This window comes from Glycine max, chromosome 6 (genome assembly GCF_000004515.6).
Source record: "Glycine max cultivar Williams 82 chromosome 6, Glycine_max_v4.0, whole genome shotgun sequence".
NCBI lineage: Eukaryota > Viridiplantae > Streptophyta > Magnoliopsida > Fabales > Fabaceae > Glycine > Glycine max.
In genome coordinates, this window is record NC_038242.2 from 14,546,401 (window position 1) to 14,561,227 (window position 14,827).

General features: G+C 38.5%; 1 protein-coding gene across 2 annotated transcripts in view; it reads left to right on the plus strand.

The window, feature by feature from the left end:
* Positions 1–14,827, plus strand: part of LOC100809371 (callose synthase 10) — a 62,684-nt gene that overhangs the window by 8,778 nt on the left and 39,079 nt on the right. The window contains exons 7-12 of one of the 2 annotated variants that reach the window (XM_041016564.1): positions 3,053–3,142; positions 9,774–9,871; positions 9,957–10,074; positions 11,769–11,897; positions 14,489–14,565; positions 14,637–14,715. In XM_041016564.1, the coding sequence (XP_040872498.1) occupies positions 3,053–3,142; positions 9,774–9,871; positions 9,957–10,074; positions 11,769–11,897; positions 14,489–14,565; positions 14,637–14,715 (591 nt within the window). Of the gene's footprint in view, positions 1–3,052; positions 3,143–4,728; positions 4,774–9,773; positions 9,872–9,956; positions 10,075–11,768; positions 11,898–14,488; positions 14,566–14,636; positions 14,716–14,827 lie in introns of those variants that run through there. The other variant, XM_014776528.3, reaches the window with a different exon arrangement.

The window sequence follows — 14,827 nt, forward strand, 5'->3', positions numbered from 1 at the left end:
ATTTTAATTTCAATTCCAATTGTCATAATTGGATTTGTTCAGTAATATGGATTTTATGTTTGGGTTATGCAAATAGTTGGGCCATACAATTAGAATTTTACCTACAACTTTCCTAGTTATAATATTCCTTGAAATGTCATTTCCAAGAATGTAATAGTATATGTTGAAACAAATGTTACCTAATACTTAATTGGAATTGGCCACTGGGTTGGGTTTGGGTTTGAGGAAAAATTGGTTCACGCCAGTTAGATGGATTTAGGTTTTTGGGAAAATTATGTTCAACCTGTACCTATCCAATTTCCAGCTTGGTTTGGGTCAGGCTATTGGGTCACACAAATTTAAGCTTTTTTAAAAATGCATTTAAAAAAAACTAAAAATAGAAAAATAAGGGTTTGGGTTAGGTCGGAAATGTTTGAATTTGTTGACCTGAGACTCAAACCCAAACTAATCTGGCCTTATTATTTTTTGCTTGAGGTGGCCTGATTTTTAAGCTTTTTGTTGGGTTGGTTAGTTCACAGATTTACCAAAACCGTTACACATTTTTACCTCTTGTTCTTAGGTGTATAGTTGACCATTTTTAGGGTTTGACTTAGGCCATGTTTGGCAAGACATTTCAGCTAGTTTCTAGCTTTTTTTACTAGCTGAAAAATTCTTTTGACTGTTTGGTACGTAAGTTTATTTTAGTAGCTTCCAGCGTTTTCTTTTAATTTTATCCTCGATATATTTATTCATTTTCCTTGTTATCTTTTTTAAATAAATCGTGATTTTATTTTTTTTCTGTCATTTTACACTTTTCAGCTACTTCAACAACTGATTTTACTGAACACTTCTAATTTAATAATTTAGTTTTTCAGCTTCAAGTTAGTTTTGTCGAGCATAACCTTAAGAATGGGAAAAGAGTCAAGTTTGTTATTGTTAGGAAACAAGAATTGAAATGAGAAAGAAAATAAAAGATTTTATTGACTAGTAAGAAAAAAACAGAAAATAGGAGAGAAAACTCTCCTCCAAGGGTTTCCCCTTCACAAAAGATTTCTCTTTTCACAAAGAGCTAATGCTCAATCTACAAATGATAAGATCCCCCCTCTCCTATCATTCTTCCTGTATTTATATCTAATAAACCCCTCTAACTAACTAACTCATTGGTAGTCTAACTATATTAACTAACTCTTCCTTCTCCTTATATCCTAACAATACACCCTTCCTTAAAATCAATCTTGTCCTCAAGGTTGGAATCTGAAAAATGGAATTGCACATTGAAACTTCCTAAAGTTTTGTCTGATTGCTGGAAGACAGCTGTACCCCTTGTAGCTTAACTAGGAATAACCCATTGCCCCTGCATGCAAACTGAGGTCCGGTGGCTTTGGTGGTGGGAGGGACAAGGGTGGACTCCATATAACTTTAATCAGCTTGACTGGCTCAGTACATTCCTTCTGCCTTAGCTCCATGGCTAAGCTGTCAACCATAGATGCAACAAAATTTAATGCTAAAGGCTCACCCAACAAGTTGACATTCCAAGATTCCAGCACCATTGTTGTTCCAACCATTTTCATGAATGATTTTTGTTTCACCATAACAATCTTTTTATGAAAATTTGAATCTTGAAAACAGTGTGGCTTGGTTGAATCACCAGCTTCGACTACCTTCTTGATCAAATCTGTAATTGGGTTATCAAGAAAATCGTCTTCGCTGCCCACATTCGTCACTCCGTTTTCCTTGTGCTTCTCCCTCTTTGTTGATGGATCAACTTCTTCCTTCATAACATTTTCAATTTTTTTTTTCTCTTGCTAACTTTGCTTCATCATTTTTGGTTTCTTCTCCACCACAAAGGGTGTGGTTCTTGATTACTGAACCTTCTTTACTTCTGTTTTCTGATTTCAAGAACTGCAATGGGTCACTGTCACACTCAAAATTGCTACCCTTCAAATCAGTTCCCCCTTCTATGCTTCTATCAAAGCTGGGTAGTTCCACCTTTTTTGCCCAAGAACTAGCCTTTGCTTCACTGAATTCTGACCCACTTCCCTCCATGCTATTTTTGTCTTGTTGAGAGGCATGAGAATCAACTTCTTCATTCAATATCTTGCGCAACATGTGTTTCCGCTCTGAAATGTTGGTACTCCCCTTCGAGAACTCTATGGAAGTCTCCCATTTTTTGATGTGGGTTTCTGTCTCAGTTGACTTTTCTTGCTTCAAGATACTCAATCTTTCAAAGATGTGGTTTACCATGGTGATCTCCGAATCTTTTGATCAAAGTTGTGGAAAATGACTCCCAATTTGAATCTGGGTTGTTTTGGCCCCAAATGTAGAACCAATGTGTCGCAGCACCCTCCATGCTCATGAATGCATATTGCAGCTTATGGAACGAAGGGATTTTTTGTACCTCAAAGAATTTTTCAGCCCTAGCAATCCAAACAATTGGGTTTGTCCCCATGAACGCTGGCAGCTCCACCTTCTTAGCCCAAATTTGCGCTTCCTCCATCTTTATCACTGGCTTTCCCTCGAAGATTCGGCAGGTCGGACCAATTTGTTAGGAACCAAGAATTGAAATGAGAAAGAAAATAAAAGATTTTATTGACTAGTAAGAAAAGAACAGAAAATAAGAGAGAAAACTCTCCTTCAAGGGTTTCTCCTTCACAAATGATTTCTCTTTTCACAAAGAACTAATGCTCAATCTACAAATGATAAGATTCTCTCTCTCCTATCTTCTTCCTCTATTTATATCTAATAAACCCCTCTAACTATATTAACTAACTCATTAGTAGTCTAACTATATTAACTAACTCTTCCTTCTCCTTATATCCTAACAGTTATTTTGTTCAATGGAAATGTCATGGTATTTTGATTGTAATTCTGAAAGGACTTTCGACCATTACACATAATTAATAGGGGAAATTCCCATTCCCAGCTCCAATTTGAAGCTCAATTTGAGAAACCAAATGGGCACTTATAGTTATGATTAAACAAGTTTTTTTTATTATGAGTTTTCTTTGATTAGATGTTTTGCTTCCTGGCACATGTTAAATACTGGTTATAATCTTAATTTTTGTATACGCAGAAAGATAATGTAAGGAACCAGCGTGAAAATGTTGTTTTGATGATAGCAAATAAGCAGTCTCGACTTGGCATACCTGCTGAAACTGATCCAGTGAGTTATTTTATGAATTCATTTTGTAGACTTTTTGCTTTTTTATTTTATTATCCTCCCCCCCCCCCCCCCCCCCCCCAACTCTTGCATGGGTCATGGGTTCGAATCCAGAAACAACTTCTTTGCATATGCAAGGGTAAGGTTGTGTACAATGACCCTTCCCTTCCCCATACCTTTGCATATCAAGGAGCCTCTTGACACTGGGGTACGTTAGTTTTATCTGTCTTGAAAGAATACAGAATTATTTTGTAATCCGACTTGTAGTTATTCCCTGAGGGTTGACATAGAACTTTAGCATGAAATTGGTAAAGTCACAAAGAGATGCAAACTAGTTCTTTGTTCTGGCAGTGATATAGTGACTAGTTTTTCTGAGTTTAGAATTTTGTTCTTTGCAGTTGTAAGTCTTAAATGATTTGGCATCTTTATCCATATTATAAGAATGCATTTCTTTGACTGTATTGGTATTTGGATTTAACTTTTGATGAGCGACTAAGACTTGTTTTCTTATAGCTCCTTTTTTGCATTAGAGATGGTTAAATTAGGTGAGACATAAATTGATTTTATCACCATCATATATTTAAGTGGTTTGTTGTTTTGATGCTTAATGCATAGCTGTCAGTAGTGCCAAATTTGTGTCACAAAATGCTCATAGTTTGAAGTAGTTGCTGCAATAACGAACCAAACCACAAAATTTGCAGAACTGGAACTTTACTTTCTCAGTCACTTGTGCGCATCTTGTTATGAAGTACTACTTCGGTCTCAAATATAAACTAAAAAATCCATTGTATCTTTTTTTTTGGAAGGCAGAAAATATATAATATTATTAATAAGAACTACAGTACCAGGGGTACTGATGATAAGATTATACAAAGCAGCTATGCTGCCAGCCTCCCAAAAACACAACTGAAACCCATCACAAAGCCCAACCAAAGGATAGAAACAACCCAGATTAAGCAAAGGCCTCCATTAGGTTGGAAGACCAATGATTAAAAGGGATATTAAAGTCTTTATCTCTAGCTTTAGACCAGGACCAAGCTATGAATAAGGCATCATCCATCACTTTGGAAGATACAAAAGGAATGCCCTGAAAAATCAGTAAGTTCCTATGCTTCCAAATGGCAAAAGTTAAGGCAATCCACCACCCACACCATCTAGACTGGTTTCTTCCTACAACAAAACCATCACAAAATAGACTGAAATGACTTACTGGGGAAGAAGGGAGGGCTCCAATAGCCTGGATCCACCTCAAAGATTCCCACCACAGGCCAATAGTGTAATTGCAGTGAAAAAAAAGATGGCCTGCCTCCTCCTGCTCACTATGACAAAGAGGGCAGACAGACTCCTGCAACTCCACATTTCTTCTATGGAGGTTAGCTCTAGTGGGGAGCCTATCTTTAATAAGCCTCCAGGTGAAAATGGCCGCCTTTGGGGGGATTTTTAATTTCCAAATATGCTGAAAGTTCATCCCATCTGAAGCAGGTCTATTTTGATTTGACAGAAGCCCATAAGCTGACCTGGTAGAATACATCCCACTAGGATCAGCTTTCCACAGCAAATTATCTTTCAAGTGTCTCTGAATAGGATAAGCAGTGATCTCTTCCATGAAAATCCATTGTATCTTGGTTTCAAATGTAAGCAAATCTCAACTACTTTTGTCTTATTTAATGAGGCTATCTTCAAAATACCCTTCATTTAATAGGGAGTTTATGCTTGATGTCAAGTTTGAATAAATGGTAGTTTAGAAAAAGTTTATTTTTTAATTGGGATATACACAATTTAATGAACTTCTCCAATTTTCTTAATAATTGTGAAATCCGTTTTTTTTTCCCGCTTATAAATGAGAGTGGATGGAGTGGACCTATTGTTCTTCTTTACCACTAACATGCACCCTTCTCCGGCAACATTGCCAACATCTCCTAGCATTTTCTAGCCAATTTGACATCTGGATCCTCTGCTCTCCATGGATTCTGATCATCCTTGAGTCTTATGCAGCCACTTTTTTGGGAAACCCATCACTTTTTCCAACCAACTGTGACTGCTGCTGCCTAGCTTTGTTCTATCCCTGTCATGTACTGTTTTTAATCTCTCTTAAAAAGGTCTCTTATTTCGTTGTCTTGTGCTCTCTTCTAAGTTTTACCCTTTCATTTTTTAATTCAAAATTGCCGCCATCCCAGTACCTGCTGTAACATTTTCAGAATGGATGTTCCCCGCTGCTATTTGGTATTATTAGATTTTAGTGTTTGGGGAAAAACTTTGTATTTAACACAAAATGCGAAAATGTACAATTCAACTTCTGCTTACCATCATATTTATAGTGCAGAAGCTTCAGAACCTTATAGGTGCCAGCTGTGACAGTTACAATTGACATGTATATGTGTGATATATATACATGTTTATTTTTTTTTATCGATAAATGTTAGTTTGTTAGAAATGTCACTTGAAAGATTGAAACTCACGACCTCTCCTCCCTCTCCTCCCTCTCTTCTCTCTTTTCCAACCACTAGGTTAGTTATAATAGGTTTCTACGTTATGCTTGAATATTATCAATAGCTTTTTAAATATCTTTATGTTTGGTAAACTCTTGGGAGTTTACTAATCATGTCTACAAGTCAAGTTTATGGAAATCTTCTTACTTAAACAGAGAGAGAATGTTAGAGAGAGGGAGAGAGAGAGAGGGAGAGAAAGAGAATGGAATATTGTGAGGAACAGAAGGAGAGGACGACTGAGAATGGAACCAATTGAGAGAACGGATCCTAGACTAAGCTACGAAGGTAATCGGCATGGACAGCAACCCAAATACCATCATGCAAATTGGAGGGATGGTACAGACATCACCTCATTCTACTTCACTAGGTTCCTTGAGGATGCAAGAGGAGGAGCTGTGGACCATTTTCAAAAAATGGGGGGACGTAAGGGAGATATTCATATCCAGACAGAGGAACAAAGGAGGCAGGAGGTATGGGTTTGTAAGATTCAAAGGTGTGTCTGATGAAACCAGACTGGAAAGGCAGCTTGACAATATCATAGTTGGGGGCCTGAAGATGCATGTAAACATACCAAAATATGGGAGAGGAAAGGCGACACAAGGAAAATCCACAAATAAGCATTATGCAGATAGATGAGATGAGAGAGGTGAGAGAGGGTAGAACGAGAGAGGGTAGAACGAGAGAAAGAGTGAGCTTGAGAGGGAGATTACGAAGGAGAGTTCATGACAGTGTAAGAGGGAGTGCCCGTGACAGTGTAAGAGGGCGTGTTCGAGTGAGAGAACGGGAAAAAGGAGGCCAGGTACATTATCCAGCCTCTGATGGCCAACATGGGGAGAAGTACACTGCTAGAGAAAGGAGAAGAAACACTGAATATGGTGAAAGTAGGGGTCTTGCAGAGAGTAGGAGGGCATCTTATGAGGTGGATAACAGCCCTACTAGAACTGATGAAGGGTGGGTGGAAGTATCTCATAGGAGGAAGAAGAAAACAGCTGTAGACAGAGGACCCTCTGTGCTCAATAAGCGACAAAGGCAACATAGGAGAGGTACATGGAGAGATAAGGAGGATGTCACCTCCTTTTACTTCTCAAGATTCCCTGATGGGGTAAATGAAAAGAATTTATGACAGATTTTCCAAAGGTGGGGTAAGGTGTGGGAGGTTTTCATTCATAAAGCTAAAAACAAGGCAGGCCATAGGTTCGGTTTTGTCAGGTATAAGGAGGTTCAAGATGTGCAGAGGTTGGAAAGACAGTTGGATAATAGCATTTTTCTTGGTGGGATCAAAATGTTTGTCAATAAACCAAAGTTTGAAAGGGATACCGTGAATAGAGGCCATCTGCATGGTACTCTTACAAATGGAAAGGGGAGAATACAGGAGGTGGACAACGGTGGTCAGAAAACATATGACACGGGCGGAAGACTTGGGTCCTATGTCGAGGTGGCTAGGGGGGTAATACCACCAGTGGATAACTTGTCTAACCAGAAGGTGGCTGTCCAAGGTGACAACAGACTCGTCCTGAGCCCTGTCATTTTAAATCCAACCAACGAACACAAAGAGTGGTTACAGAAGGCTTGGGTGGGGCAGATTGAAGAATAGGGGAATGTTTGAAAAAGTGAAGGAGGAACTGAGATGGGTTTTAGACCCCGACATCAATCCTCGCTATTGGGTTGATGATTGGGTTATCTTACCCAACCTCGAAGACGATAAGGCGCTTCGTTTAGTGAATGAGGAAAGGACGAAGGGCTCCACACCTATACTGGACCTCCATAAATGGTCCCCACATATTCGTCCAACACACAGGTTGGCTTGGGTGCTGTTATGGGGTTTACCGCCAACTGTGTGGGAAGTAGTTTATATGGAGAAGGTCGTGGCGGAGCTTGGGGAGCTGGTGGAGGTTGATGAAATGGTCGAGGAACGTTGGAGGATGGACGCGGCGCGAATCTTGATTAGGACGAACCTCAGGCCGGGCATTGCCATGGCGGTCCCAGTTGTCATTGATGGAGTGGATGCCGTTATTCACATCGTTGAAGACATGCAGGGGCTCAGAACGAAGACGAAGCCCAAACAATCACTCACGTGGTACCCGCCATCACCTCTCTCAACCGAGCCAAACACTCCGATGACATACGCAGCTCAAACCCCAGGGGTTGATACCAAGGGAGCTTCGTCGGACGGTGGGTCACAAGGCTCCGACGGTGGGTTTTCTGGGCACTGGCGCCGTACCCAGTCGTTCCTTGCGGGTCGAGTCAATCGGACCCAATCTGCCCACATCTGCCACATGGATTGGTCTGCCGCTGACAAACCTGACATGGCCCAATCGTATGGCGACAACAATGGTGTGGAGGACCAAAGCCCTAAGGAACACAACAACGGTCATCTACGACAGGAAGGGAAAACATTTAATGCCTCGTCCCACAGTAGGTGCTGCGTTGACATGCAAAAGGAAATAATTACTTTGACCACAATGGGTGCAGCGGAGGAGCAGAAAGAAGACGCTGTTGAGGTGGCAGATTTTGATCAGAACCAAAAAGGTGTCGAGGAGCAGAATGAAGACGCTGTCGTGGCCTTGTCTGGTTCCAAAGTGGGTATTATGGAGGGAGAAAAGCAAATAATAGGCCCTTTTGAGGAAAGGTTAGCCTATAGTAGAGGTCAATATAATTGCCTGGAAAATTCAACCCCTTTACCCGTAGGTCCTTATCATTTTCAAAATGAAGAGGGGGAGTTGGGCCAGCAATCAATAGGCCCAATTAATTCTGGTACCAAAGTCTATGTTAGAAGAAAGGAATTTAAGGATTCCAAAACTGTGGCCCAATCTGCTCTGCATCCAAAACTTTTGCTGGCAGCCACCACCATTCTCTACCATCCGTCACCGGAGCTCTGACAACCTTTCCAGTAGGTGACCCCCACCACTAGCATCATTGTTCACTGATCTACAGGGTGGTGGTTACAACATCTCGATTGGGCTTGCGACGCTCCTGCGCACACCCACTCTTTTGCACGCTAGACTTGGCCAAACAATGCTTTTCTCTTGCACTTGTAGGCGTGTGGCGCACCGTCTTGGGCTGCGCTTCTACTGCAGGAGTCTCTTTTCTGAGCATAACCTAAGAGTTTGCCTCAAACAGAGCATCCTTGCGGACACACCATTGGAGCTCGATTTTGTTTACCCTTTTTTAAGTACTGTTTGGTTTGTGATTTTGGGCACTGTGCAGTCCATTTTTTATGTGTTTTGCATTGTTGCGAAGAAGTTTCCAGTCGCCTATCCTACCGTTGTCTCTTATTAGCGTGTTTTTTGGCCACCGCCTTTATCTTGCCACTCATTTTCCGGCGAAGAACTGTCTAGTCGCCTATTCTGTTGCTGTCCTTTTCTGGCGTGTTTCTTAGTGACTTATTTGTCACTTTATGACGATTTCGTCTCTTCAGTTTGAATAATTGGGTCTCAACACTTCGTTTGAAGCTTCCAAATGTTGGTTTTAAGAAGATCAAAACTTGCTTTGGATTCACTTAAGCTGATGGGTGTTCCAGCTCTCTCTTCCTAGCAATATTCCCTGATTTCACCAAGATCCCTAAGTTGTCTTCAAAATATTGGTTTAGAGCTTTAGAATGTGGTTCTTAAGAAGGTCAGAACTTGCTTGCTTTGCTTGCCATAAATTTCTTAGCTGATGGTTATTCCAGCTCTTTGGCAATGTTATCTTTCTAGCAATATTCCCTGACTTTGCCAACATCCTCGAGTTGTCTTTCAAACATTTTTTTTGGTGGAAGTCAATTTTATGTTTTTATTTATTGGTTGGGAATAAATTTTCTTGTAACAAGTTGATTGCTTAGTAAACTTTAGCTTGAGGGGGAGTGTTGAAAATTAGAATGAATATTCGGATTCTTGTAATTTATAGGGACATTATCTTTGATTTAGAGAATGAATATTCTCTATGTATGTACCATTAATGTAATTATCCTATGTAAACACGCATCCGCTGTGTACTCTTACACATGGTTTCAGTCTATTATCCCTCTATATTTTCTCCTATTTTACATATTCCATGCTTTTTGTTGAATTTCTTATGGACTAGAGATCCACTGATAATTGTTGTTTATTTTTGTTTTTCGAATTATTAATTTTTTACTTCTGTCTATTCTTTTGTGGGATATACAGAAAATAGATGAGAAAACAATCAATGAAGTGTTCTTGAAGGTGCTAGATAACTATATCAGGTGGTGCAGATACTTACGAATTCGTCTTGCATGGAATAGGTTATTACTTCAACCTACTCATGCTTTGAATATCTTATCTCTTTAATATTTTACTTGATCGTATTTCATTTCATGTTTCCTGCAGTTTAGAGGCAATTAACCGGGATAGGAAGCTTTTTTTGGTTTCTCTGTATTTTCTTATTTGGGGTGAAGCTGCAAATGTTCGTTTTCTTCCGGAGTGTATTTGCTATATATTCCACAATGTAAGTTTCTAATTGTACTCTTTAAATTTTGGGCCATGTTTGCCTCTGTTAGCATTGTTAGTTTGTTACCACTAATAATTTTCAAACCACTTTTTGAAATAATTTATAAATAGTATATTTTGATTAGCTTCTCTGTGAAGTTCATTGAAATAAAATAAGCTAAAGAAAAGCTTCTCCAAAACTTAGTTTCCAGGCCAAATTTTACTCTCAAACTTACTTTTGGGGGGTAACCATTCATGACCCTAGACTGCTTTTACTCATAAGCATATTTTTGAAACACTCCCACCGGAAATCCAAACATACCCTTAATCTTCAAGTCTTCTAAAATAATTTTCTACTAAAGTAGCTCCAAATACCTTGTGCCATAGCTCAAAACTCAGTTTCTACTTTCTAGTTATAGACCGAGCTACAACATTCTGTTTTTTACTCCTCCAATACTAAATTTCCTCGAAGAAAGGTGCAATATCTAGTAGTGGACTTCCTGTCAGTCAATGACCCTGCATTGTCTGCGCCAATGTAAGCATCAAGAATTGCATTCCCATTTCTTCTGTTTTAAAATTCGTTTTCATGGAGTTCCTTTTTAAGGCATTGCAGTATTCTATGTGTGGCCTGTCAGCAACTCTTTCAGCAGTGCATAAATTGACTAACTATCAACACAAGCAATATTTGGCCTTGTGTGAGACAGATCAATTTTCTAACCAAATGCTGATACATCTCCTTATTCTCCGCTGCACTATTTATGCATTGAACCTAGGTATACCATGTACTCAGGCTACTTGGAAACATAAATATTAAAGAAGCTTTTGTCTCCAAAACTTTTCCTATTTCCAACACTATTTAATTTTTTTCTTCATAAAATTGATACTCTCACATCAAGGTTCCTCTAGTACTCATTTTTGATAAGCATACGGATACCCCAAACAATGGTGGCTGGTATTTAGTCACATGTTTCATTTAATTGAAACAAATAGAAAACAATTTTCTTTATTTTATATTTCACACGAGTGTTAAACTTGGCAAAATATTAGCCGTTGATTGCTAAGGGGTACCGGTACTCATCGAATTTGAGAGAGAGAAGAAGAAGAAGAAAGCTGGAAGATATTATTATTGATTCAGAATGAAAGGTTGGTTACAAGCTGATTATGTTTCTCTATTTATAGAGAGAACAAATATGATTACACATAACCTAACTAAGGCAGTTAACTAACTAAAGTTAGTTACTGCTCTAACAGAAACAACAGCTTTTAACAAAACCACAACTGTCCTAACTGAATCATAACTGAATCACAAAGTAAAACTTACTTGATACACTAATAGGTACCCTCACAAAAGGAAGGCTTTTAATTTTAAGCCTCCTTGTTTTGTCTGATTTAATTTTAATTTTCAAATACATCTTGACATAGTTATGTACCTTTTAAAAAGTAAATTGTATGTTTTGAATTCAAAAGGTTAGGCACAGGAAGCATTTTTAAGCAATGTTTTTCATATCTTAATTTATTTTTTGTTTTGAAAATGTTCCTGTTCTCTTTTTTGATTGTTTGTTGAATATACGATGTGTTGCTCGGTGCTTCGGTTTTACTTAGTTTATGCCCATTTTCATGATGTACATTTTTGATTGATGTATGTGAATCTTATAGATAGTAATTTCAAATCACTTTTAATGCTAATTTTTTAACCAATAATCTGTTATTTAGATGGCTAAAGAGTTGGATGCTATTTTGGATCATGGAGAAGCTGCACCTGCAGTCAGCTGCGTAACCGACGATGGTTCTGCAAAATTCCTTGAGAAAATAATTTATCCTATTTATCAAACGCTATTTGAAGTGAGTTGCTTTATTCACCCTTCTTGTATATTGAAATTTTATGTTTCAAATCTTCCATTTCTGACAATTTTGTTATAAGTTGATAGTGATCTAAGGGAGCTATAAATAGCTATAGCCCTTCATCATTGTAACAATTAACTCTCATTTTTGAGAAATGCGATATTTCAGTTAAATATTATCCTCTCTCTCAAAATCCCTATCAGTTCCATTGAATTTCTCTTCTTTCCAGTGTTGTCAATAGTGGATCATGGAAAGCCAAAATCCAATATATCATACAGGGACAGTTTGTTTAAACTTTTTTTTTAAAAGTGTTTTTTATAAAAGTGCTTTTTAAGCAGATGGGATTTGCTTATTAAAAAAAAAGTTGAAAACTGTTTATTTTATTTTAAAAAAGTTATTTTGTAAATAAGTGTAAGCAAATGGGGCCATAGTGGACAACATTGTGGGAAAATAGTGAAAGTCACATAGTAGTTGAAATATATATGGAAAAATAATAAGAGTTTGGTATATGGAGAGATAATGAAACATTACAAACTAGATGAAGATAAATCAGAAAAAACCGGAAAACTGAGGGAATTTTGCAAGAGCAGGACTTTATAGAACGAGAGAAAATAAGTAAAAAATGAACAAAAAAAACTTAAAATTTGGAAGAAACAGAGGTAATCAATAAGAGGAAAAAGTAAAATGGAAAGTTTAAAGAAGAAGAAAGAGCAAATGAACAAGAAAGTGGGGGAGATTAAAGAAAAAATAAGGTAAAAAAATACAGTACCATTACCTGAGAGGCTGAGTTGCTGGAGAATTTCTGGAGAGGCCACGGATGAAAGAAGTTGATGGAGGAATGATGTCTTTTCCTTACACAATGAGCAAGGTTCCTATCATTTTGTTAGCTGAGGATAGCACAATACAATAGTTGCAGAAAACTTATCATTTTGTATCCAGACATTGGTTCCTAATAGACTACATCAAGTCTGATATTGGAACCATTTCTTTGATGTATTAAATTGTAACCTTTGTACCTCTGGTACTCAAATCAATATAATTATATATTTTTGCTGATAAAATAAAAAAAACAATGAGCAAGGTTCAGGTGGTGTGTAATTTTCAGTTCTTAGTATTCAGAGCTTAACATGGTGGAACTAGTGACTAGGGAGACAATATATGCACAGGAGACACTTGGGGCTGGGGATTCAAAAAGAAATATAACACTGGGCAGGGATTGAAAATAGAAAAGGAACTTGGAGCCCAAAACAAGATGCAGCTTGGGAATTATAAGGCAGTGTTGTTAAAAAGCGGCCATGGCGGCGCCATGGCGATTTTTTGAAAAAACGCCACCGAATAGCGGTGGCGTGGCGGGTTTCGAATGGCGGTGCCATGGCGGTTATGGCGGCATGGTGGAAAATAACATTTTCTTTTTGTTTTTTTCTGCGGTAGGAGTTGAGCTGACCCGACCCATCCCTACCCGGTAACTTAGTCAAAAGCACAACCCTCCCCTCTCAATCAGAACGCAACCCTCCTCCAACTAAAAGCTCAACCCCTGCACCCAGCAGTGACGCCACGCACCCAGCTGCGACCCCCCGCACGCAGAACGCAGCCAACAGCGACGACCCCACGGTGGCGACGAGCACTGGCATGAAGGGCGGCGACAAGCACCAGCACGAAGGGCGGCGACGAGCACCGGCACAAAGGCAGTGAACATCGCGGCCTTTGCGAAGTGGTGTGGGCAAGCTGTAATTTTTTTTTGTTTTGTTTTTTCTGTTAGACACCCCTTTTTTGTGTCTGCAGCTTTTTTTTTCCTTTTGCTAATTGACACCCTCTTTTTACTTTTGACAGTCCCATTTTTATTTTTTTTTCCTATTTGACACAACAATTTTTTATTCCTGTTCAGTCCTCTTTTGTTTTTTTTCAATTTCAATGAGTTTATATATGTGTATATTTTTTTGTTTTGTCCGCCATGACATCCGCCATTTTCCGCTACGCCATCCGCCATATTTTTATGGCGGATTTTTGGCTTTCCGCCATGAACCGCCATCCGCCATTAACAACATTGTTATAAGGGCACATGCAGCACAAACCCAACACGGATGGCAATGTTGCTGGAAATTAAAAAAATCATGTCAAGGTGCAGCTGGAAATTAAAAAACTGGTGCAGGACTTCAGGTGCTGTGTGTTACTATGTTGGGACACAGTACATAGGTTATGTTTTAACCAAAATGTAACCCATCCTGTGAAGCTGCAAGATCCTTAATGGCAGACAAACCTGTGATGCCCAACATTCCCGACATTGCATTTTTCATGTAGGCCACACTACTACTCCACTGTGATAGTGAATCAGCGCAGACTTGTGATGTTATAGGGCAATTGCACTGCTATCTTTACTATTTGATAGCACTCTTCTTTCTTAGTTATTTTTGTTTCTTTTATAGAATTTTAATTTATTATTTTTCCTCATTCACTTTTTATGTTTCAATATTTAAGTAATATCTTGAGATTGTATGTGGTCCACTTATTGTTTTATGTGGTTATTGTTTTCTTTGCTTTCTTTTTATTTATTCCATTACTTAGCGTTGACTCCCCCAACAAAAAATATGCAGGAAGCTGATAGAAACAACAATGGGAAAGCTGCACACTCAGCATGGAGGAATTATGATGACTTCAATGAATACTTTTGGTTAGCAGGACTGATGCCATATGACATTTTGGCTTGTAGGTGGACTTATTCTAATTTGAAATTATATGCAGGTCGCGTGCTTGTTTTGAATTAAACTGGCCAATGAGGCCAAATTCACCTTTCTTGCGGAAACCTAAAAGAACTAAAAGGGTTAGTTTTGCTGCTTTCTTCACACATGTGCTTGTTTATAATTTCTTTTGGTAGTTATTTTTAAAGATTTTATTTTATAATATGATATTTATATAAATTGTTTCCCTTGTGT